The sequence below is a fragment of the Salvelinus fontinalis genome, unplaced genomic scaffold (assembly GCF_029448725.1).
Source record: "Salvelinus fontinalis isolate EN_2023a unplaced genomic scaffold, ASM2944872v1 scaffold_1545, whole genome shotgun sequence".
NCBI classification, from domain to species: Eukaryota; Metazoa; Chordata; class Actinopteri; order Salmoniformes; family Salmonidae; genus Salvelinus; species Salvelinus fontinalis.
Genome location: NW_026601754.1, coordinates 11,054 through 35,000, shown reverse-complemented (window position 1 = coordinate 35,000; position 23,947 = coordinate 11,054). Strand labels below are relative to the sequence as shown.

Here is a 23,947-nt window from a genome sequence, read left to right as displayed (position 1 = left end):
GTACGGTATATACATATGAGATGAGTACTGTAGGGTATGCAAACATAAAGTGGCATAGTTTAAAGTGGCTAGTGGTACATGTATTACATAAAGATGGCAAGATGCAGTAGATGATATAGAGTACAGTATATACATATGAGATGGGTAATGTAGGGTATGTAAACATTATATTAAGTGGCATTGTTTAAAGTGGCTAGTGGTACATTTTTACATAATTTCCATCAATTCCCATTTTTAAAGTGGCTGGAGTTGAGTCAGTATGTTGGCAGCGGCCGCTAAATGTTAGTGGTGGCTGTTTAACAGTCTGATGGCCTTGAGATAGAAGCTGTTTTTCAGTCTCTCGGTCCCTGCTTTGATGCACCTGTACTGACCTCGCCTTCTGGATGATAGCGGGGTGAACAGGCAGTGGCTTGGGTGGTTGTTGTCCTTGATGATCTTTATGGCCTTCCTGTGACATCGGGTGGTGTAGATGTCCTGGAGGGCAGGTAGTTTGCCCCCGGTGATGCGTTCTGCAGACCTCACTACCCTCTGGAGAGCCTTACGGTTGTGGGCGGAGCAGTTGCCGTACCAGGCGGTGATACAGCCCGACAGGATGCTCTCGATTGTGCATCTGTAGAAGTTTGTGAGTGCTTTTGGTGACAAGCCGAATTTCTTCAGCCTCCTGAGGTTGAAGAGGCGCTGCTGCGCCTTCTTCACGACGCTGTCTGTGTGGGTGGACCAATTCAGTTTGTCCGTGATGTGTACACCGAGGAACTTAAAACTTTCCACCTTCTCCACTACTGACCCATCGATGTGGATAGGGGGGGTGCTCCCTCTGCTGTTTCCTGAAGTCCACAATCATCTCCTTTGTTTTGTTGACGTTGAGTGTGAGGTTATTTTCCTGACACCACACTCCGAGGGCCCTCACCTCCTCCCTGTAGGCCGTCTCGTCGTTGTTGGTAATCAAGCCTACCACTGTAGTGTCATCCGCAAACTTGATGATTGAGTTGGAGGCGTGCATGGCCACGCAGTCGTGGGTGAACAGGGAGTACAGGAGAGGGCTCAGAACGCACCCTTGTGGGGCCCCAGTGTTGAGGATCAGCGGGGTGGAGATGTTGTTACCTACCCTCACCACCTGGGGGCGGCCCGTCAGGAAGTCCAGGACCCAGATGCACAGGGCGGGGTCGAGACCCAGGGTCTCGACCTTGATGACGAGTTTGGAGGGTACTATGGTGTTAAATGCTGAGCTGTAATCGATGAACAGCATTCTCACATGGGTATTCCTCTTGTCCAGATGGGTTAGGGCAGTGTGCAGTGTGGTTGCGATTGCGTCGTCTGTGGACCTATTGGGTCGGTAAGCAAATTGGAGTGGGTCTAGGGTGTCCGGTAGGGTGGAGGTGATATGGTCCTTGACTAGTCTCTCAAAGCACTTCATGATGACGGAAGTGAGTGCTACGGGGCGGTAGTCGTTTAGCTCAGTTACCTTAGCTTTCTTGGGAACAGGAACAATGGTGGCCCTCTTGAAGCATGTGGGAACAGCAGACTGGGATAAGGATTGATTGAATATGTCTGTAAACACACCAGCCAGCTGGTCTGCGCATGCTCTGAGGACGCGGCTGGGAATGCCGTCTGGGCCTGCAGCCTTGCGAGGGTTAACACGTTTAAATGTTTTACTCACCTCGGCTGCAGTGAAGGAGAGCCCGCAGGTTTTGGTAGGGGGCCGTGTCAGTAGCACTGTATTGTCCTCAAAGCGGGCAAAAAAGTTGTTTAGCCTGTCTGGGAGCAAGACATCCTGGTCCGCGACGGGGCTGGTTTTCTTTTTGTAATCCGTGATTGACTGTAGACCCTGCCACATACCTCTTGTGTCTGAGCTGTTGAATTGCGACTCGATTTTGTCTCTGTACTGGGACTTAGCCTGTTTGATTGCCTTGCGGAGAGAATAGCTACACTGTTTGTATTCGGTCATGCTTCCGGTCACCTTGCCCTGGTTAAAAGCAGTGGTTCGCGCTTTCAGTTTCACGCGAATGCTGCCGTCAATCCACGGTTTCTGGTTTGGGAATGTTTTAATCGTTGCTGTGGGTACGACATCGTCAATGCACTTCCTAATGAACTCGCTCACCGAATCAGCATATTCGTCAATATTGTTGTTGGACGCAATGCGGAACATATTCCAATCCGCGTGATCGAAGCAGTCTTGAAGCGTGGAATCAGATTGGTCGGACCAGCGTTGAACAGACCTGAGTGCGGGAGCTTGTTGTTTTAGTTTCTGTTTGTAGGCTGGAATCAACAAAATGGAGTCGTGGTCAGCTTTTCCGAAAGGGGGGCGGGGGAGGGCCTTATATGCGTCGCGGAAATTAGTATAACAATGATCTAGGGTATGTCCAGCCCTGGTAGCACAATCGATGTGCTGATAGAATTTAGGGAGTTTTGTTTTTAGATTAGCCTTGTTAAAATCCCCAGCTACGATGAATGCAGCCTCAGGGTGTGTGGTTTCCAGTTTACAAAGAGTCAGATAAAGTTCGTTCAGGGCCATCGATGTGTCTGCTTGGGGGGGAATATATACGGCTGTGATTATGATCGAAGAGAATTCCCTTGGTAGATAATGCGGTCGACATTTGATTGTGAGGTGTTCTAGATCAGGTGAACAGAATGACTTGAGTTCCTGTGTGTTGTTATGATGATCACACCACGTCTCGTTAATCATAAGGCATACCCCCCCGCCCCTCTTCTTACCAGAAAGATGTTTGTTTCTGTCGGCGCGGGTTAGGTTAAGAGGGTTAGGGGGTTAGGTTAAGAGTTTGGGTTAGGATTAGGGTTGAGAGTTAGGGTTAGGTTAAGGGTTTGGGTTAGGATTAGGGTTGAGAGATAGGTTTAGGGTTAGGTTAAGGGTTTGGGGTTAGGATTAGGGTTGAGAGATAGGGTTAGGGTTAGGTTAAGGGTTTGGGGTTAGGGATAATAGGATTTTGAATGGGAATCAATAGTAAAACAAACATGTGTGTGTGCGTTTGTGTGTGTGTGTTATTAGAGAGATTACGGTCTTCACTGGTGGCTTCTTGTTGCTTACTTTACTGTGTTACTATGCAGGAGAGAGACAGAGGTGCTGAAATTAAATAGTCTTTTACAGGAAGCACCAATTTAATTAGAAGGGAAGCTCCATCAGCCTGAAGCACTTAAACAAATTAGGTGGATTTTTTTTATGCCTCAGCCCAGTCAGCTTCCCAGACAAGCACATGTAGACTCAGCAATGTTTGTTCTGTTCTTCTATTCTTCTGCTTTCAGAGAGTTTACAATAGACTAGGCGGTTAGAGTTTACAGTAGACTAGGCGGTTAGAGTTTACAATAGACTAGGCGGTTAGAGTTTACAGTAGACTAGGCGGTTAGAGTTTATAGTAGACTAGGCGGTTAGAGTTTACAATATACTAGGCTGTTAGAGTTTACAATAGACTAGGCGGTTAGAGTTTACAATATACTAGGCGGTTAGAGTTTACAATATACTAGGCTGTTAGAGTTTACAATAGACTAGGCGGTTAGAGTTTACAATAGACTAGGCGGTTAGAGTTTACAATAGACTAGGCGGTTAGAGTTTACAATATACTAGGCGGTTAGAGTTTACAATATACTAGGCGGTTAGAGTTTACAATAGACTAGGCGGTTAGAGTTTTAGGTGACTCTGTGTGTCTTCCCAGTTGTTCTGAGTTTCTCTCTCTCTGTCTGTCTCTGTCTGTCTCTGTCTGTCTCTGTCTGTCTGTCTCTCTCTGTCTGTCTCTCTCTGTCTGTCTCTCTCTGTCTGTCTCTCCCTGTCTGTCTCTCTGTCTCCTCTAGGAACGGAGGCTGGACCCCCTGGTCCTCCTGGGGTCAGTGCAGCACCAGCTGTGGCATCGGGTACGAGGTGCGCCAGCGCTCCTGCAACAACCCCTCACCCCGGCATGGGGGCCGTGTCTGTGTGGGACAAGGCCGAGACGAGAGGTGAGACAGAGGGACTCAATGCAGTACATACAGTCAGGTGTACATTCAGTCAGGTTTACATACAGTCAGGTGTACATACAGTCAGGTGTACATACAGTCAGGTGTACATTCAGTCAGGTGTACATTCAGTCAGGTGTACATTCAGTCAGGTTTACATTCAGTCAGGTGTACATTCAGTCAGGTGTACATTCAGTCAGGTGTACATTCAGTCAGGTGTACATTCAGTCAGGTGTACATTCAGTCAGGTGTACATTGTCAGGTGTACATTTAGTCAGGTGTACATTCAGTCAGGTGTACATTCAGTCAGGTGTACATTCAGTCAGGTGTACATTCAGTCAGGTGTACATTCAGTCAGGTGTACATTCTGTCAGGTGTACATTCTGTCAGGTGTACATTCTGTCAGGTGTACATTCTGTCAGGTGTACATTGTCAGGTGTACATTGTCAGGTGTACATTGTCAGGTGTACATTGTCAGGTGTACATTGTCAGGTGTACATTGTCAGGTGTACATTGTCAGGTGTACATTGTCAGGTGTACATTGTCAGGTTTACATTCAGTCAGGTTTACATTCAGTCAGGTGTACATTCAGTCAGGTTCAGTCAGGTGTACATTCAGTCAGGTGTACATTCAGTCAGCTGTTCTCCCATCTTGCATCATATGCTTAGTGACAGACGAGATTTGTGTCATGAGTAACCTTACTGAAGACTTACGTTAGCTGCCCAAGCTAATGCCCTCAGCTTTAGCTCAGCAGGTTAACAAAGTATTGTGGCGTTGCAGGAGACCCTGGTTCAGCGTTGCAAAGTCCTGAAATGGTGCACATATTGTAAAGCAGTGGTTCACCTTCTCTTACAGAGACCACCAGGCAGAAAGAGTAGGACTGCAGGTTTACCGTGTGTGCGTGTGCGTGTGCGTGTGCGTGTGTGTGTGTAGGCTGTGCAATGAGAAGAGCCCATGTCCCCTGCCTGTGTTCTGGTCGTCTTGGGGCTCCTGGTCTCAGTGCAGTGCAGAGTGTGGAGGAGGGGTCCACTCCCGGGTCAGGAGCTGTGAGAAGGGGAACACCTGCCCAGGATGTGCTCTGGTACGGCACACACACACACACACACACACACACACACACACACACACACACACACACACACACACACACACACTCAGACACACTCAGACACACTCAGACACACACACACACACACACACACACTGCACCCCAACGGCATCCTTTACTACTACTTTCTCACAGATAACACCCTTATTTGATCTAGTGAATGGCATCTTTCATTATTCATTTATCATAGCCAGAGGATGAACAGTCAGGTTGAAACTGACATATCCTCTCTCCTTTCCCTACATCCTTCTCTCCTCTCTCCTCTCTCTTCTTCCCTAAAACACACTCCCTTAGGAGTACAAAACCTGTAACCTGGAGGCGTGTCCGGAGGTCCGTCGCAACACCCCCTGGACCCCCTGGATGCCGGTGAATGTGACCCAGGACGGGGCCCGCCAGGAGCAGAGGACCCGCTACACCTGCAGGGCCCTCCTTCCAGACCCTCATCAGCTGCAGCTGGGCAAGAAGAAGGTGGAGACCCGCGTCTGCCCCAACGACGGCACCGCCACCTGTGAGACTGAAGGTAAGTCTGAGGCCGTCCCACTCATACATATATACTGGACATACACTCACACACTTTCTCCATACACCTTTCCACTCCCCTTCTAAAGAACCAAGTAGACAGACAGACAGACAGACAGACAGACAGACAGACAGACAGACAGACAGACAGGAAAGCATGCTAAGCCTCTAATGTTATGCAGTGGGCTGTGGTTTTTAACCGGCCAGCTGGGATTACCCATGCTGTGTTCACTGGGGCGGGACGATCTGAGCGGTCGTACCCAGTGACAGGCTCCCTGGGGTGGGGTAGGTGTCACAGTCCACAGCCTCTCATTGATTTAAAGGTCAGACAGGCAGGCAGAACGCCTCTCCTGCTGACAGTAACTAAACGGGTGTGTGTGTGTGTGTGTGTGTGTGTGTGTGTGTGTGTGTGTGTGTGTGTGTGTGTGTGTGTGTGTGTGTGTGTGTGTGTGTGTGTGTGTGTGTGTGTGTGTGTGTGTGTGTGTGTGTGTGTGCATGCATATTTAAGACAGGCTCCATGTGAAGCAAGGCAGATAGAGAGGATGTGTTTGCGACAATTTGCAGAGAACAGAGCAACCGTGTGGTCACTGGGTCTAAACACCATGTCACAGGCTGTCACTGGGTCTAAACACCATGTCACAGGCTGTCACTGGGTCTAAACACAATGTCACAGGCTGTCACTGGGTCTAAACACCATGTCACAGGCTGTCACTGGGTCTAAACACCATGTCACAGGCTGTCACTGGGTCTAAACACCATGTCACAGGCTGTCACTGGGTCTAAACACAATGTCACAGGCTGTCACTGGGTCTAAACACCATGTCACAGGCTGTCACTGGGTCTAAACACCATGTCACAGGCTGTCACTGGGTCTAAACACCATGTCACAGGCTGTCACTGGGTCTAAACACCATGTCACAGGCTGTCACCGTGCCTAAACACAATGTCACAGGCTGTCACCGGGTCTAAACACCATGTCACAGGCTGTCACTGGGTCTAAACACCATGTCACAGGCTGTCACTGGGTCTAAACACAATGTCACAGGCTGTCACCGGGTCTAAACACCATGTCACAGGCTGTCACTGGGTCTAACACCATGTCACAGGCTGTCACTGGGTCTAAACACCATGTCACAGGCTGTCACTGGGTCTAACACCATGTCACAGGCTGTCACTGGGTCTAAACACCATGTCACAGGCTGTCACTGGGTCTAACACCATGTCACAGGCTGTCACTGGGTCTAAACACCATGTCACAGGCTGTCACTGGGCCTAAACACAATGTCACAGGCTGTCACCGTGCCTAAACACAATGTCACAGGCTGTCACCGGGTCTAAACACCATGTCACAGGCTGTCACCGGGCCTAAACACCATGTCACAGGCTGTCACCGGGTCTAAACACCATGTCACAGGCTGTCACCAGTCCTAAACACCATGTCACAGGCTGTCACCGGGCCTAAACACTATGTCACAGGCTGTCACCGGGTCTAAACACCATGTCACAGGCTGTCACTGGGTCTAAACACCATGTCACAGGCTGTCACTGGGTCTAAACACAATGTCACAGGCTGTCACTGGGTCTAAACACCATGTCACAGGCTGTCACTGGGTCTAAACACCATGTCACAGGCTGTCACTGGGTCTAAACACCATGTCACAGGCTGTCACTGGGTCTAAACACAATGTCACAGGCTGTCACTGGGTCTAAACACAATGTCACAGGCTGTCACTGGGTCTAAACACCATGTCACAGGCTGTCACTGGGTCTAAACACCATGTCACAGGCTGTCACTGGGTCTAAACACCATGTCACAGGCTGTCACCGGGTCTAAACACCATGTCACAGGCTGTCACCGTGCCTAAACACAATGTCACAGGCTGTCACCGGGTCTAAACACCATGTCACAGGCTGTCACTGGGTCTAAACACCATGTCACAGGCTGTCACCGGGTCTAAACACAATGTCACAGGCTGTCACCGGGTCTAAACACCATGTCACAGGCTGTCACTGGGTCTAACACCATGTCACAGGCTGTCACTGGGTCTAAACACCATGTCACAGGCTGTCACTGGGTCTAACACCATGTCACAGGCTGTCACTGGGTCTAAACACCATGTCACAGGCTGTCACTGGGTCTAACACCATGTCACAGGCTGTCACTGGGTCTAAACACCATGTCACAGGCTGTCACTGGGCCTAAACACAATGTCACAGGCTGTCACCGTGCCTAAACACAATGTCACAGGCTGTCACCGGGTCTAAACACCATGTCACAGGCTGTCACCGGGCCTAAACACCATGTCACAGGCTGTCACCGGGTCTAAACACCATGTCACAGGCTGTCACCAGTCCTAAACACCATGTCACAGGCTGTCACCGGGCCTAAACACTATGTCACAGGCTGTCACCGGGTCTAAACACAATGTCACAGGCTGTCACCGGGCCTTAACACAATGTCACAGGCTGTCACCGGGTCTAAACACTATGTCACAGGCTGTCACCAGGCCTAAACACCATGTCACAGGCTGTCACTGGGTCTAAACACTGTGTCACAGGGGCGCTGTCTAGACTCAAGAGGAGACATCTGGCCTCACAGTAACATGAACCGTATGAAATATTACTGCTGCCCTGGTTTCAAATCACACAGACAGAAAATAAAAAGCTTTCAATTCATTATTGAAGTCATTTCCATAATTTAGGTGACGTGTTGCTTTTTTTTTTACCTTTTCAAAGAGTTCATCTGGAACCGATTAACCCAGATTTTACCCCACGGTTGAATGTTTGGCCCAGATTCTAACTGCACAGGTTACTATCATACCATGTAATGAGGAAGGAAGCCTCTGCACTCTTAGAACCAGCACATTGTCAGTTATTTCATTGCCAAGCTTTAGGTCACAGAAGACCATTGTTTATCAGAGCTGTTCTCCTACCATACCATTAGGAAAACAACATATAACATCTTTCGTCCAAGGTGGCTTAGCAGTTCAGACGTCTTTTTCTGTTCCGTATTGTCGTGTCCTGTATATATATATATATTTACACCTTTCTTCGCATATCTTTTATTTATTTTATTATCCAAGAACTGAACTACAAAAGCTTTCCTGCAAAAGCTTTCCTGCAACCCGCTTCACCAATTACAAAAAGTAATATTTACCTCAATCTGAAAATCCATCGTGGAAGATAGCCAGGGGCTAATTCAGAAGCTAGCCTGAAGGCTAACCAGAAGCTACTCCGATAGCTAGCCAGAAGCTAATCAGTAGCTGCCCCGAAATTAGCCGGTTTGCTGGCTAGCGTTGGTGTTTCAGCTGCCCACGTTTAGTGGTCATCAGCTATTCCTTTAGCTCGATAATCTACCGGCACTTTTGTGCAACGCGACTCGGACCGGAGCATTCCGGGACTCTTTTTCTCTCAGTTTCCCCGGATTCCAGCCGCAGGCTCTGGACACTTGCACCTTTATTTCGCAGCTAGCTAGCTGCAAACCGTGTGACTTTTGGCTTACGTCGACCCCGGAGCAAACTCAAATCATTCTGGAGCTAGCCAGCTGAGGAGTTCCATCACCATCCGAACCCGTTTCTTTTGTTGCTGCTGCAGATACGGAACCCCACCGGGCCTTCACGACTGACTGCCGCGACTGACTGCCGACGTTATCTGCCCGAGGGATTTATCCAACTGGCACCTCCGTCCCGACGTTACCTGAACGCTCATCTGAGGCCCGCTAATCGTTAGCTGTCTTATCGGCTGCTATTTGAACAAGTATATCGGACAACTATTATTATTATTATTATTTATTTATTTTATTTTTTTCCTTGGGTCACTATCTATTTTGCCAATTTGGATTGATCCCCTCTACCACACGGAACCCCACTACACGGAACCCCACTAACCTACCGACGGAAACGCACGAGGTATCTACAAACAGACCTCCATCCTATGCTGCTACCGTTAGCCATATACCCGGCCAGCTGTCTGGATCGCCACGACCCCAACCAACCTCTACTCACTGGACCCTTATTGATCACTCGATTGGCATGCCTCTCCTTAATGTAAATATGCCTTGTCCATTGCTGTTCTGGTTAGTGTTTATTGGCTTATTTCACTGTAGAGATTCTAGCCCTGCTCTCTATACCATATCCAACCTCTCAGTTCCACCACCCACATATGCGATGACATCACCTGGTTTCAATGATGTTTCTAGAGACAATATCTCTCTCATCATCACTCAATACCTAGGTTTACCTCCACTGTATTCACATCCTACCATACCTTTGTCTGTACATTATTCCTTTAAACTATTTTATCGCCCCCAGAAACCTCCTTTTACTCTCTGCTCTAGTAGCTCTAGGCGACCAATTCTCATAGCTTTTAGCCGTACCCTTATCCTACTCCTCCTCTGTTCCTCTGGTGAGTAGAGGTGAATCCAGGCCCTGCAGTACCTGGCTCCACTCCTATTCCCCAGGCGCTCTCTTTTGATGACTTCTGTAACCGTAATAGCCTTGGCTTCATGCATGTTAACATTAGAAGCCTCCTCCCTAAGTTTGTTTTGTTCACTGCTTTAGCACACTCTGCCAACCCGGATGTTTTAGCCGTGTCTGAATCCTGGCTTAGAAAGACCACCAAAAATTCAGACATTTTCATCCCCAATTACAAGATTTTCAGACAAGATAGAACGGCCAAAGGGGGCGGTGTTGCAATCTACTGCAAAGACTGCCTGCAGAGTTCTGTTATACTATCCAGGTCTGTTCCCAAACAATTTGAACTTCTACTTTTAAAAATCCACCTCTCTAAAAACAAGTCTCTCACCGTTGCCGCCTGCTATAGACCACCCTCTGCCCCCAGCTGTGCTCTGGACACTATATGTGAACTGATTGCCCCCCATCTATCTTCAGAGCTCGTGCTGCTAGGCGACCTAAATTTGAACATGCTCAACACCCCAGCCACCCTACAATCTAAGCTTGATGCCCTCAATCTCACACAAATTATCAATGAACCTACCAGGTACCACCCCAATTCCGTAAACACGGGTACCCTCATAGATATCATCCTAACAAACTTGCCCTCCAAATACACCTCTGCTGTTTTCAACCAAGATCTCAGCGATCACTGCCTCATTGCTTGCATCCGTAATGGGTCAGCGGTCAAACGACCTCCACTCATCACTGTCAAACGCTCCCTGAAACACTTCAGCGAGCAGGCCTTTCTAATCGACCTGGCCGGGGTATCCTGGAAGGATATTGATCTCATCCCGTCAGTAGAGGATGCCTGGTCATTTTTTTAAAATGCCTTCCTCTCCATCTTGAATAAGCATGCCCCATTCAAGAAATTTAGAACCAGGAACAGATATAGCCCTTGGTTCTCTCCTGACCTGACTGCCCTTAACCAACAGAAAAACATCCTATGGCGTTCTGCATTAGCATCGAACAGCCCCCGTGATATGCAACTTTTCAGGGAAGCCAGAAACCAATATACACAGGCAGTTAGAACAGCCAAGGCTAGCTTTTTCAAGCAGAAATTTGCTTTCTGCAACACAAATTCAAAAAAGTTCTGGGACACCGTAAAGTCCATGGAGAATAAGAACACCTCCTCCCAGCTTCCAACCGCTCTGAAGATAGGAAACACTGTCACCACCGACAAATCCACTATAATTGAGAATTTCAATAAGCATTTTTCTACGGCTGGCCATGCTTTCCACCTGGCTACCCCTACCCTGGACAACAGCACTGCCCTCCCCTCTGCTACTCGCCCAAGCCTTCCCCATTTCTCTTTCTCCCAAATACAGTCAGCTGATGTTCTAAATGAGCTGCAAAATCTGGACCCTTACAAATCAGCCGGGCTAGATAATCTGGACCCTTTCTTTCTAAAACTATCTGCTGAAATTGTTGCCACCCCTATTACTAGCCTCTTCAACCTCTCTTTCGTGTCGTCTGAGATCCCCAAAGATTGGAAAGCAGCTGCGGTTATCCCCCTCTTCAAAAGGGGGGGACACCCTTGACCCTAACTGCTACAGACCTATATCTATCCTACCCTGCCTTTCTAAGGTCTTCGAAAGCCAAGTCAACAAACAGATTACCGACCATTTCGAATCCCACCACACCTTCTCCGCTATGCAATCTGGTTTCAGAGCTGGTCATGGGTGCACCTCAGCCACGCTCAAGGTCATAAACGATATCGTAACCGCCATCGATAGGAAACAATACTGTGCAGCCGTATTCATTGACCTGGCCAAGGCCTTTGACTCTGTCAATCACCACATCCTCATTGGCAGACTCGACAGCCTTGGTTTCTCTAATGATTGCCTCGCCTGGTTCACCAACTACTTCTCTGATCGAGTTCAGTGTGTCAAATCGGAGGGTCTGTTGTCCGGGCCTCTGGCAGTCTCTATGGGGGTGCCACAGGGTTCAATTCTTGGACCGACTCTCTTCTCTGTTTACATCAATGATGTCGCTCTTGCTGCTGGTGATTCTCTGATCCACCTCTACGCAGACGACACTATTCTGTATACTTCTGGCCCTTCTTTTGACACTGTGTTAACAACCCTCCAGGCGAGCTTCAATGCCATACAACTCTCCTTCCATGGCCTCCAACTGCTCTTAAATACAAGTAAAACCAAATGCATGCTCTTCAACCGATCGCTGCCTGCTCCTGCCCGCCTGTCCAACATCACTACTTTGGACGGCTCTGACTTAGAATATGTGGACAATTACAAATACCTAGGTGTCTGGTTAGACTGTAAACTCTCCTTCCAGACTCACATCAAACATCTCCAATCCAAAGTCAAATCTAGAATTGGCTTCCTATTCCGCAACAAAGCATCCTTTACTCATGCTGCCAAACATACCCTTGTAAAACTGACCATCCTACCAATCCTCGACTTCGGTGATGTCATTTACAAAATAGCCTCCAAAACCCTACTCAATAAATTGGATGCAGTCTATCACAGTGCCATCCGTTTTGTCACCAAAGCCCCATATACTACCCACCACTGCGACCTGTACACTCTCGTTGGCTGGCCCTCGCTTCATACTCGTCGCCAAACCCACTGGTTCCAGGTCATCTACAAGACCCTGCTAGGTAAAGTCCCCCCTTATCTCAGCTCGCTGGTCACCATAGCAGCACCTACCTGTAGCACGCGCTCCAGCAGGTATATCTCTCTAGTCACCCCCAAAACCAATTCTTCCTTTGGACGCCTCTCCTTCCAGTTCTCTGCTGCCAATGACTGGAACGAACTACAAAAATCTCTGAAACTGGAAACACCTATCTCCCTCACTAGCTTTAAGCACCAGCTGTCAGAGCAGCTCATAGATTACTGCACCTGTACATAACCCATCTACAATTTAGCCCAAACAACTACCTCTTCACCTACTGTATTTATTTATTAATTTATTTTGCTCCTTTGCACCCCATTATTTCTGTCTCTACTTTGCACTTTCTTCCACTGCAAACCAACCATTCCAGTGTTTTTTTTAGTTTCTATTTGACTTGCTGTGTTGTACTCACTTCGCCTCCATGGCCATTTATATTTTTATTTATTTATACATATATTTGTTTGCCTTCACCTCCCTTATCTCACCTCACTTGCTCACATTGTATATAGACTTATTTTAAAAATTTTTTCACTGTATTATTGACTATATGTTTGTTTTACTCCATGTGTAACTATGTGTTGTTGTATGTGTCGAACTGCTTTGCTTTATCTTGGCCAGGTCGCAATTGTAAATGAGAACGTGTTCTCAATTTGCCTACCTGGTTAAATAAAGGTTGAATAAATAAATAAATAAATATTTTTGACTTTGAGAAGTAAAAATAATATTGTAAATCACCTTTTGTGTTGTAATGTCTCATGTATGAGTATATGTGTGTCTCTGTGTGGTTCAGCTCTGGTTGAAGACTTGGTCAGGACCAGTGGAGGAGGCAGTAGTGGTCGACCTTTGCTCCGACAACCAGGTGGCACCAGGTGGTCGCCTTGGGAGACATGGTCGACCTGCTCCCAGGAGTGTGCCAAAGGCTTCCGCACGCGCAAACGCACCTGTGCCTCAGCCGAGGGCAAGAGCAGCCCCAGTGGCTGTAGTGGGTCCCCAGTGGAGTACCAGGACTGCAACTCCCAGCCCTGCCCAGGTAAGACACCGACTACTCCAGTGCTTCTCTATATCTGCTCAAATACTGTACTGACCGATTACCTTAACGGGCAGTGTAGAACCGAGATTGGGATTCCTTCAAAGCCGGCAATAGCCTTTTAAAGGCAATTTCCCCCACGTTCTCGGAGATCGCATTCATGGTAAAAGCTGTCGAAGCGTAAATTGTCTTTAAAAGTCTGTAGTGAAAAACAAACTGGTCTAATAAACATGAATCAAATGTTTTGTTTTCATGTGCTGAAAACATGTTAAAAACCTCTGGATCTGGATAAATAGTTAACCCCTTACACTCGTGGGCCTTTATGGATTGGGCTAAATTGAAATGTTTCTTACAGAAGAAATATGGAAAGCATATGCAAAACCATGGTAGCAATTAAAAAGGAACAGTTTGGAGATTATGGGAAAATGATGACTAAAGTTGAGGACACCTGACACAAGACTGAATCCAATTTATGTGCATTTTACATTTACTGTACTTTTTAACGCATTTGTTGATAAGAAAATCAAAAGATTCAAAGAAGTGTCTTCAACTTTAAGGCGCTATTTTTAGCTCTCCTCGTTGTTTTGTTTGGAACACAACCCTGCATCCCCGCCTTCACACAACTACTGTTGTTGTTTTGTTTGGAACACAACCCTGCATCCCCGCCTTCACACAACTACTGTTGTTGTTTTCGCATTCCAAAAACAGTCCATTATAATTCACAATCCGGGTCAGATGGGCATCATTTGAAAGCTTGTTCTACTGCCAACATGACTTGCTAAATTATAAAATATGTTAGGTTTTCACAAGGCAATTCAGAGAAGCAGATCATCATTTTGGTGTGCATAGATTGGAGTCATGAACAGTGGTGTTACTTAAGTAAAAATACTTTCAAGTACTACTTAAGTCGTTTTTGTGGTGTCTGTACTTTACTATTTATATTTGACTTTTACTTTTACTCCAATACATTCCTAAAGAAAATAATGTACTTTTTACTCCATACATTTTCCCTGACACCTAAAATTACTAGTTACATTTTGAATGCTTTGCAGGACAGGAAAATTGTCTAATTCATGCACTTATCAAGAGAACATCCTTGGTCATCCCTACTGCCTCTGATCTGGCAGACTCACTAAACACAAATGCTTAGTTTGTAAATTATGTCTGAGTGTTGAAGTGTGCCCCTGGCTATCCGTAAATGTAAAAAACAAGAAAATCGTGCCGTCAGGTTTGCTTAATATTAGGAATTTGAAATTATTTATACTTTTACTTTTGATACCTACAGTTGAAGTCGGAAGTTTACATACACCTTAGCCAAATACATTTAAACTCAGATTTTCACAATTCCTGACATTTAATACTAGTAAAAATTCCCCGTCTTAGGTCAGTTAGGATCACCACTTTATTTTAAGAATGTGAAATGTCAGAATAATAGTAGAGAGAGTGATTTATTTCAGCTTTTATTTATTTCATCATGGGTAGCCTTCCACAAGCTTCCCAAAGTAAGTTGGGTGAATTTTGGCCCGTTCCTCCTGACAGAGCTGGTGTAACTGAGTCAGGTTTGTAGGCCTCCTTGCTCACACACACTTTTTCAGTTCTGCCCACAAATTTTCTATAGGATTGAGGTCAGGGCTTTGTGATGGCCACTCCAATACCTTGACTTTGTTGTCCTTAAGCCATTTTGCCACAACTTTGGAAGTATGCTTGGGGTCATTGTCAATTTGGAAGACCCATTTGCGACCAAGCTTTAACTTCCTGACTGATGTCTTGAGATATTGCTTCAATATATCCACATAATTTTCCTCCCTCATGGTGCCATCGATTTTGTGCACCCCACAACATGATGCTGCCACCCCTGTGCTTCACGGTTGGGATGGTGTTCTTTGGCTTGCAAGCCTCCCCCTTTTTCCTCCAAACATAATGATGGTCATTATGCCCAAACCGTTCTATTTTTGTTTCGTCAGACCAGAGGATATTTCTCCAAAAAGTACAATCTTTGTCCCCATCTGGGATTGATTTGCACTTTTTGCACCAAAGTACGTTCATCTCTAGGAGACAGAACGTGTCTCCTTCCTGAGCGGTATGACGGCTGCGTGGTCCCATGGTGTTTATACTTGCGTACTATTGTTTGTACAGATTTGTACCTTCAGGCATTTGGATGAACCAGACAAGGATGAACCAGACTTGTGGAGGTCTACAATTGTTTTCTGAGGTCTTGGCTGATTTCTTTTGATTTCCCCATGATGTCAAGCAAAGAGGCACTGAGTTTGAAGGTAGGCCTTGAAATACATCTACAGGTACACCTCCAATTGACTCAAATGATGTCAATTAGCCAATCAGAAGCTTCTAAAGCCATGACATAATTTTCAGGAATTTTCCAAGCTGTTTAAAGGCACAGTCAACTTAGTGTATGTAAACTTCTGACCCACTGGAATTGTGATACAGTGAATTATAAGTGAAATAATCTGTCTGTAAGCAATTGTTGGAAAAATTACTTGTGTCATGCACAAAGTAGATGTCCTAACCGACTTGCCAAAACTATAGTTTGTTAACAAGAAATGTATGGAGTGGTTGAAAAATTAGTTTTAATGACTCCAACCTAAGTCTATGTAAACTTCTGACTTCAACTGTAATTATATTTTTGCGATTACATTTAATTTTGATACATAAGTACATTTAAAACCAAATACTTTTAGACTTTTACTCAAGAAGTATTTTACTGGGCGACTTTCACTTTTACTTGAGTCGTTTTCTTTTAAGGTATCGTTACTTTACTCAAGTATGACAATTGGGTACTTTTTCCATCACTGGTCATGAATGTATTCTGGTGCGTGGTCCACGGCACATTCTCACAATGTAACAAACATAGGCTCATTCTGTTCAGGACAACCCAGGGTATAACGCCATGTCATCTTGTAACTAACTGTACATCAACATAGTGATCATAAACGTTGACACTATATGACATGAGTTTTATGATATGGAAATGTGAAGTGCGCATTTGGACTCACGGGTGTTTAGCTTGCTTGTATGACATCAAAGCGGTATTTATTATAATTCTCAATGTATCCTCTTTCAAAATACATCGAGTCCTCGTCATTTACAGCATTCTCCTCACTCAGACAACAACAAATGTGAAAAAGTTGCCTAATTATCTGGAGGGATGGGGGGCAACTTCTTGTTGCGCGTGGTGCACGTCTCTCAGTCAAAACCCATACAGACCTGTGAAGCGCAGAGCCAGAGCTGTATAACACGTTACTATACAGCCACTGAGTTCCAATGCAGGTGCTTATCAGTGTCCAATCAGCCCTTTTCAACCTGTAAACTGACTGTGAAGGGCTACAGGATATTAACCTTTTATATTTTCTATAAAAGTTTGGTGTGTGTGTGTGTCCAGTGAAAGGAACCTGGTCGTGCTGGGCGTCATGGTCTCACTGCTCTGCCACCTGTGGAGGTGGGCACTACCAGCGTACCCGTACCTGTAGCAACCCTGCCCCCGCCAACGGAGGAGACATCTGCATCGGCCTGCACACTGAAGAGGCCCTGTGCAACACACACACCTGTGAAGGTATGCAGAATGAACAGATTCACAGATGACAGATATGCAGCACTCAGTCATACACAGATACACAACATTCAAATCATAGCCTGCACAGGTACACATATTTGCAGCATTCGTTCAAATATTGTTTTAAAAATGTTGACCATTCAAAGTAACTAATTTAATTGAAATGATGGTGCATAAGTCATGTTAAGGTTATGTAGCTGCTATGTTGAGTTCACTGTGGCTTTGCTTTGACTTATAGTGGAACAACAACTCATCCTCCTCTCTTCTCTCCGTCCACCCTCTCCTGTCTCTCCTCCAACCCCCTCCACTCCTCCTCCGCTGTTCCTCCAGGTGGCTGGCTGGTGTGGTCAGAGTGGGGGGAGTGTGACGAGGAGGGGCTGCAGCATCGCAGCAGGGAGTGTGGGGAACGGGACGCAGACCCCAGCCTGTGTCAGGGCAATGCCACCGCGAGCAGGCCCTGCCAGCCCCCCGAGGTGCCAGGTCAGTCCCCAACATTTTGAACATACTGCTAAATAGCCAGCTGACCATCACTTTATGGGCAGTGATTGGTTGGTTTTGCTGCAGAAAGTGGTACTCTGTGATTGTGGGGAGCTTTGACTCTATTGGCTGGTTGAATTGTGCATTGCAGTAACAGTCTGTTTCTCTCTCGGTTCCTCCCTATTTCTTTCCTCTTCTTCTCTCTATTTTTCTCTGCAGTCGTTCTGCCTGGACAGGATAACGATCAGCGCTGTGGGGGTAAGTGAATTATGAGAATCCCCCCCCCATCCCAGTGGGGGGTTACAGGGACCCCAAGGACATGGAGCGTGTCTCTCGTCACCCCCTTCCTCCCCCTCTCCTCTTACGCCCTTCCCACTCCCGTTGCATCACAAATGAATCATCGCCACCCTAATTACACACAATGCTGTCATTCCTAAAAGCTTTAGGCCTAGATTCAGTCAGATCAAGCGTTAACCGGCGATAGCAAATACCCACAGCTGATATGTTGGCGGTGTCGGAGGTGTAACTGTGTTGGAGCTGTCAAATCAGGGAGCAGCTGCTATTGACCATTGTCACGAAGCCACACCCCTTCCCACTCGCATTACAAGTTCAGAATGAGAAAGTGTAGGCTATATAGAAATAATTGCACTCAAATCAAAAATCATTAAACAAAATAATGAGGATTTCTATCAGCCTGATCAAGGTGTAGATTACATCTCACATTCCAGTGTTAAAACTTCTTAACAAGGCTGCATGGGATTTCTCTTAATGCGACACCGTTCAGCCAATGGCAATGTCTGCTTTAGGAATGATGCCAGGAGCCGCTTGTGGATCTGACAGCTGTAACGCGGTTCCAACTCTGACACTGCCAAAACAACCACTAAGTGGATGGAGGCTAAAGCGGATCTGATTTAATAGAGCCTTAAAGCCTTGTTCACATTGGCAGTTTGAAGTGATTCAAATCCAATTTTTTTCCATATCTGATCTGAATCTGTTATTTTTCCTGCAGTCTGAACAGCCAAAAAGTACATGGAATCAAATATTTAAAGCCATATTTCAAACCACCTTTTTAGGTGGTTTGCAATCAGATACAAATCTGATTCCTGCCGGTGCAACTTCTGTCTGAACGGTCAAATTTGATTTATTTGGTATAAATTGTTGCTTACTAGCTAGTGGGTTGACAGTTTTGACAAGACCATGTCGAAGCTAATTAGCTTGTTGATTTAAAAACAAATGACTGAATGTGCTAAAAAGCTAAACAGCTAGCTAGCTGATGGCTGTGGCTAGCTAGCTGACGGCTATGGCTAGCCTGCTGACTGCTGTGGCTAGCCGAAAAGGACTAGTTTTGAAAGTTGGATCATCTTATACTTTGAGGTTTAAAAAAAAGTGTACTTCCACTATGAATTTGAAAATTCTAAACAGGGAGGCATTGTTGTCACCTTAGCTTGCTACATAACTTCTGAGTGATAGGAAGCACGAGCACCACCACCAATCAGCCTACACCACTGCGCACACATCTGTCGTTACTATGACAACTAGCATAGCAACATCAGCAAATGACTGCTGTCTGAACACACACAAATCTGATTTGGTCACTTGTAACTTGCTGTTTGGACAGTCAGTATTCCAAAACAGATTTGAAGAACTAATTTTAGTCTTAAGGCGTGCGAACAAGGCTTTAGTTTCAGTATGATTCTTGGTCTTTTGAGCAGATCCTCTCATGACAAAAACATTATGGAGCTATTGCAATGTTGCTAGTAGACCTGGGCTCAAATACTATTTGTAATCTTTCCAGAACTTTTAGCTTCCGCTCTAGCCTGGCTGCAGTGCTATATGACCAGGGTTCACACTTTTAGAAATGTTCCATTTAGCCAGGCAAGCTCAATCAAGCACAGATAAGGCACTGATCACTAGCTTAGCTGCACTTAGCCTTCAAAACAGGTTTGAACTCGCAATTTTTGGGAACAAGACTACATTGCCAAAGCAAACATATTGGAACATATAAAAATTAATGGAGTAAATATTATTCAAACTCTGTCTCTTTCCTCCTACCAGCCTTCTCTCTGTTCCACCTGATGGCCACGGGAGCGTTATGTTTCTTTGCGGCGGTGGGGCTGTCGGTCCTGGTCTACGCCTACTGCCAACGACTCCACAAGCCCTCCCAGGAGTCAGCCGTCATCCACCCCACCACGCCCAACCACCTCAGCTATAAGGGCAACACGACGCCAAAGAACGAGAAGTACACCCCCATGGAGTTCAAGGTGGAGTATTCCACTTTTCCTATCCCCCACCCTTACAGACAGGGAATGGAACAATCCGTTAGGGCAGAGTCAGACCTGCAGGTTCAGATAGATAACATTGTTTTTCTTTCAAATACTTTTAATTAAGTCTGCCTGGAGTGCCAGATGGGTGGGGTTTGCACTTTTGGAATTTTTCCATTGGTTCCATTGCATCAGGCAAGCCCAATCAAGCACAGATGAAGAATTTGAAAGAAAGTAAATACTATTTGAACGTAGGTCTGCTTCAAATACCAAATATCAGACCTCAAATGGTCAGGTCATTGTAGTCCTTGCTTGTCTTATTTTGCCTATTTTGCTCTTTGGTAGAATGGCAGAGAGACAGTAGCTGTAGCTGTGTGTCCGTCCGTCCTGCCCTTGTGATGTCCCAGTGATGTACCACCTGTTTGCCTCCCACTCTTTATTAATGTGTTCATTAGCCTGTTAACCTATCAGAAAGGAGGGCGAGACTCACACAGCTGTGTTTGATTAATCGAGCCATTACTTGAATTAATTAACTAACGTCTGCTCTCTGGCTGTCTCCTCACACACACACACACACACACACACACACACACAGACACACACACACACACACACACACACAGACACACACACACACACACACACACACACACACACACACACACACACACACACACACACACACACACACACACACACACACACACTCCCTCATGTCCTTCCCGTGTCTGCCTCTCTCCATCGTTACCAGCAATTACCACCATGGTTTGTCTGGCTGAGACCCCCGAAAGGGATCGTTAGTCCATCTGTGTGTGATTGATCGTGTCTACTTGTTGATACAGTTTGATGTATTATACTATCTGTGTGTGATTGATCGGCTCTGTGTGTGAAGATACAGTATGATGTAACTGTGGGAGAGAATCTCAATTGCGTACTCCTTGCGTCCTCGCCGTCTCAAAACCCAAAGCCAGAGGTCCCGCCCCTTTGACCTTCTCCTCCAATGGGTTTTGAGAAGGAGGCGAGGAGAGAGATTCTCCCTGAGTGTTAGTGGGTGGTACAGTAGGGCATTGCAGGGAAGTGGAACTGGAAACAAAAATTTGCTTTCTCATTGGATGAGATCAGGTTGCGCCTCCTGCCTTTTGAAACGTTTTCTCCCATGTTGCAGCTACTGAACAACCCCTGTTGTGTTCCCTTCTGTCTTCCACAGACGCTGAACAAGAACAACCTTCTCCCAGACGAGAGCTGCAACTTCTTCCCCTCGTCCCTCTCGCCCCTCCCCTCCCTCCCCCAGAATAACGTTTACACCACCACCTACTACCCTGCACCCCTGGGCAAATACGACCACCCCTTCCACCCCGACTCACCTTGCAGGAACTATATGCACCACAGTTGAGACAGGACCCCCCCCCCCTCCAACTCTCTTCTCTATGGGAAGTTGGAAACACTCCTGCACCCCAGACCCTTCCCCATTTCCTCTCCTCTCCTCAGTTGAGTGTGTACTCTGCTACAGTGAGGGGGAGCTGTGTTAACGACCGGGCAGACCCTTGAACTGGGTGTGTCCTCTCAAGGTCTGAACCATGCACGTTCTTCTCAATCAGCAGTGCGGACGGAGGTTGAACTGTCCCTGTCAACCAACAGGACAACACTTTCGTATCATTGTGACTGTTCAGTTGATATGACTGTTTTATGACGTTGTTTTTCTACTCTACTGTGCAGTACAGCAACTCATCTCAAGACGGGGAAGTAGACTGGACCATGTGGAATGCTGGGAGTTGGAGTCTTATGAGGGAGCTGGGCTGTAGCAGCCTTATGGTTCAGTATGGAGATTCACTACTTGTGGAATCTGTTCTAAAACAACACTGTTAAAAGTCTCCTGTAAAACCCTACGGTATCAGATCATGTATATCACAAAAACCCACAGACTTCACATTTGATCTGAGGAGAATATAAGACATTGTGGCTGGTTTGTATTCGATATAGACAGCAAAGTCAACCGTTCCCAAAGGATACCGTACCGGAATATGCTGACCATACACCTTCCAGCTCTAAAAACCTACTTTATGATGGTGAAAATGCAGAGCTCAATGACACTGACAGTATGGGAACGTTTGTCATCTCCTGCTCACCAACCTGTCTGTTTGGACACACTGCATCAGAATAGCCTCATGGTCAGGTGCTCCCGCAGTGTGGACTAACAGAGAGGGAAAGAGAGTGAGGGGCTGGTACTGCTTTCATCTGATCAGCCCAAGGACTCCTGGGTACGTCCCAAATGGCACCATATTCCCTATATAGTGCACTACTTTTGACTAGAGCCCAATGGGCCCTGGTTGAAAGGAGTGCACTATTTAGGGAATAGGGAGCCAAATGGGACGTGGCAATGGCCTCTGAAGGGGTTTATAATCCTGTAACTACCTGCACCGACACCCAAAAATGACAATGGCGGCGATTCAGAGTCGACGTAAAAAGGAGCCATTTTGAGAAAAACCATGTATTTTGAACAACCCAGATACTCAGCTAAGACTCAGCAATACTGTCTCACCACCCTCATCCCTTCAAATGGATAGCTGTCTCACCACCCTCATCCCTTCAAATGGATAGCTGTCTCACCACCCTCATCCCTTCAAATGGATAGCTGTCTCACCACCCTCACCCCTTCAAATGGATAGCTGTCTCACCACCCTCATCCCTTCAAATGGATAGCTGTCTCACCACCCTCATCCCTTCAAATGGATAGCTGTCTCACCACCCTCACCCCTTCAAATGGATAGCTGTCTCACCACCCTCATCCCTTCAAATGGATAGCTGTCTCACCACCCTCATCCCTTCAAATGGATAGCTGTCTCACCACCCTCATCCCTTCAAATGGATAGCTGTCTCACCACCCTCATCCCTTCAAATGGATAGCTGTCTCACCACCCTCATCCCTTCAAATGGATAGCTGTCTCACCACCCTCATCCCTTCAAATGGATAGCTGTCTCACCACCCTCATCCCTTCAAATGGATAGCTGTCTCACCAACCTCACCCCTTCAAATGGATAGCTGTCTCACCACCCTCATCCCTTCAAATGGATAGCTGTCTCACCACCCTCATCCCTTCAAATGGATAGCTGTCTCACCAACCTCACCCCTTCAAATGGATAGCTGTCTCACCACCCTCATCCCTTCAAATGGATAGCTGTCTCACCACCCTCATCCCTTCAAATGGATAGCTGTCTCACCACCGTCATCCCTTCAAATGGATAGCTGTCTCACCACCCTCATCCCTTCAAATGGATAGCTGTCTCACCACCCTCATCCCTTCAAATGGATAGCTGTCTCACCACCCTCATCCCTTCAAATGGATAGCTGTCTCACCACCCTCATCCCTTCAAATGGATAGCTGTCTCACCACCCTCATCCCTTCAAATGGATAGCTGTCTCACCACCCTCATCCCTTCAAATGGATAGCTGTCTCACCACCCTCATCCCTTCAAATGGATAGCTGTCTCACCACCCTCATCCCTTCAAATGGATAGCTGTCTCACCACCCTCATCCCTTCAAATGGATAGCTGTCTCACCACTCTCATCCCTTCAAATGGATAGCTGTCTCACCACCCTCATCCCTTCAAATGGATAGCTGTCTCACCACCCTCGTCCCTTCAAATGGATAGCTGTCTCACCACCCTCATCCCTTCAAATGGATAGCTGTCTCACCACTCTCATCCCTTCAAATGGATAGCTGTCTCACCACCCTCATCCCTTCAAATGGATAGCTGTCTCACCACCATCATCCCTTCAAATGGATAGCTGTCTCACCACCCTCATCCCTTCAAATGGATAAATGGATGCATCCAATTGGAAATGTCTATGGATGTGGGAAATGATCTGTATACCAAACCTTGACGTGAAGCATGATGAATACAGTTGGTGTGTAAGGGCACTGTTTCATCATCATGCCGAAGGGAAATGTGTTTGTCAT

At 46.5% G+C, this 23,947-nt stretch overlaps 1 protein-coding gene across 1 annotated transcript; it reads left to right on the top strand.

The window, feature by feature from the left end:
- Nucleotides 1-3,801: 3,801 nt before the first annotated feature.
- On the top strand, nt 3,802-23,202 carry LOC129849591 (semaphorin-5B-like; the record flags this gene model as incomplete). Its single annotated transcript, XM_055916398.1, has 9 exons — nt 3,802-3,945; nt 4,876-5,023; nt 5,345-5,570; nt 13,445-13,684; nt 17,079-17,249; nt 17,580-17,729; nt 17,946-17,984; nt 19,782-19,987; nt 21,195-23,202. Coding segments are annotated over 9 exons (1,510 nt in total), but the record flags the coding sequence as incomplete, so codon positions are not given.
- Between the last annotated feature and the right edge of the window lie 745 nt (nt 23,203-23,947).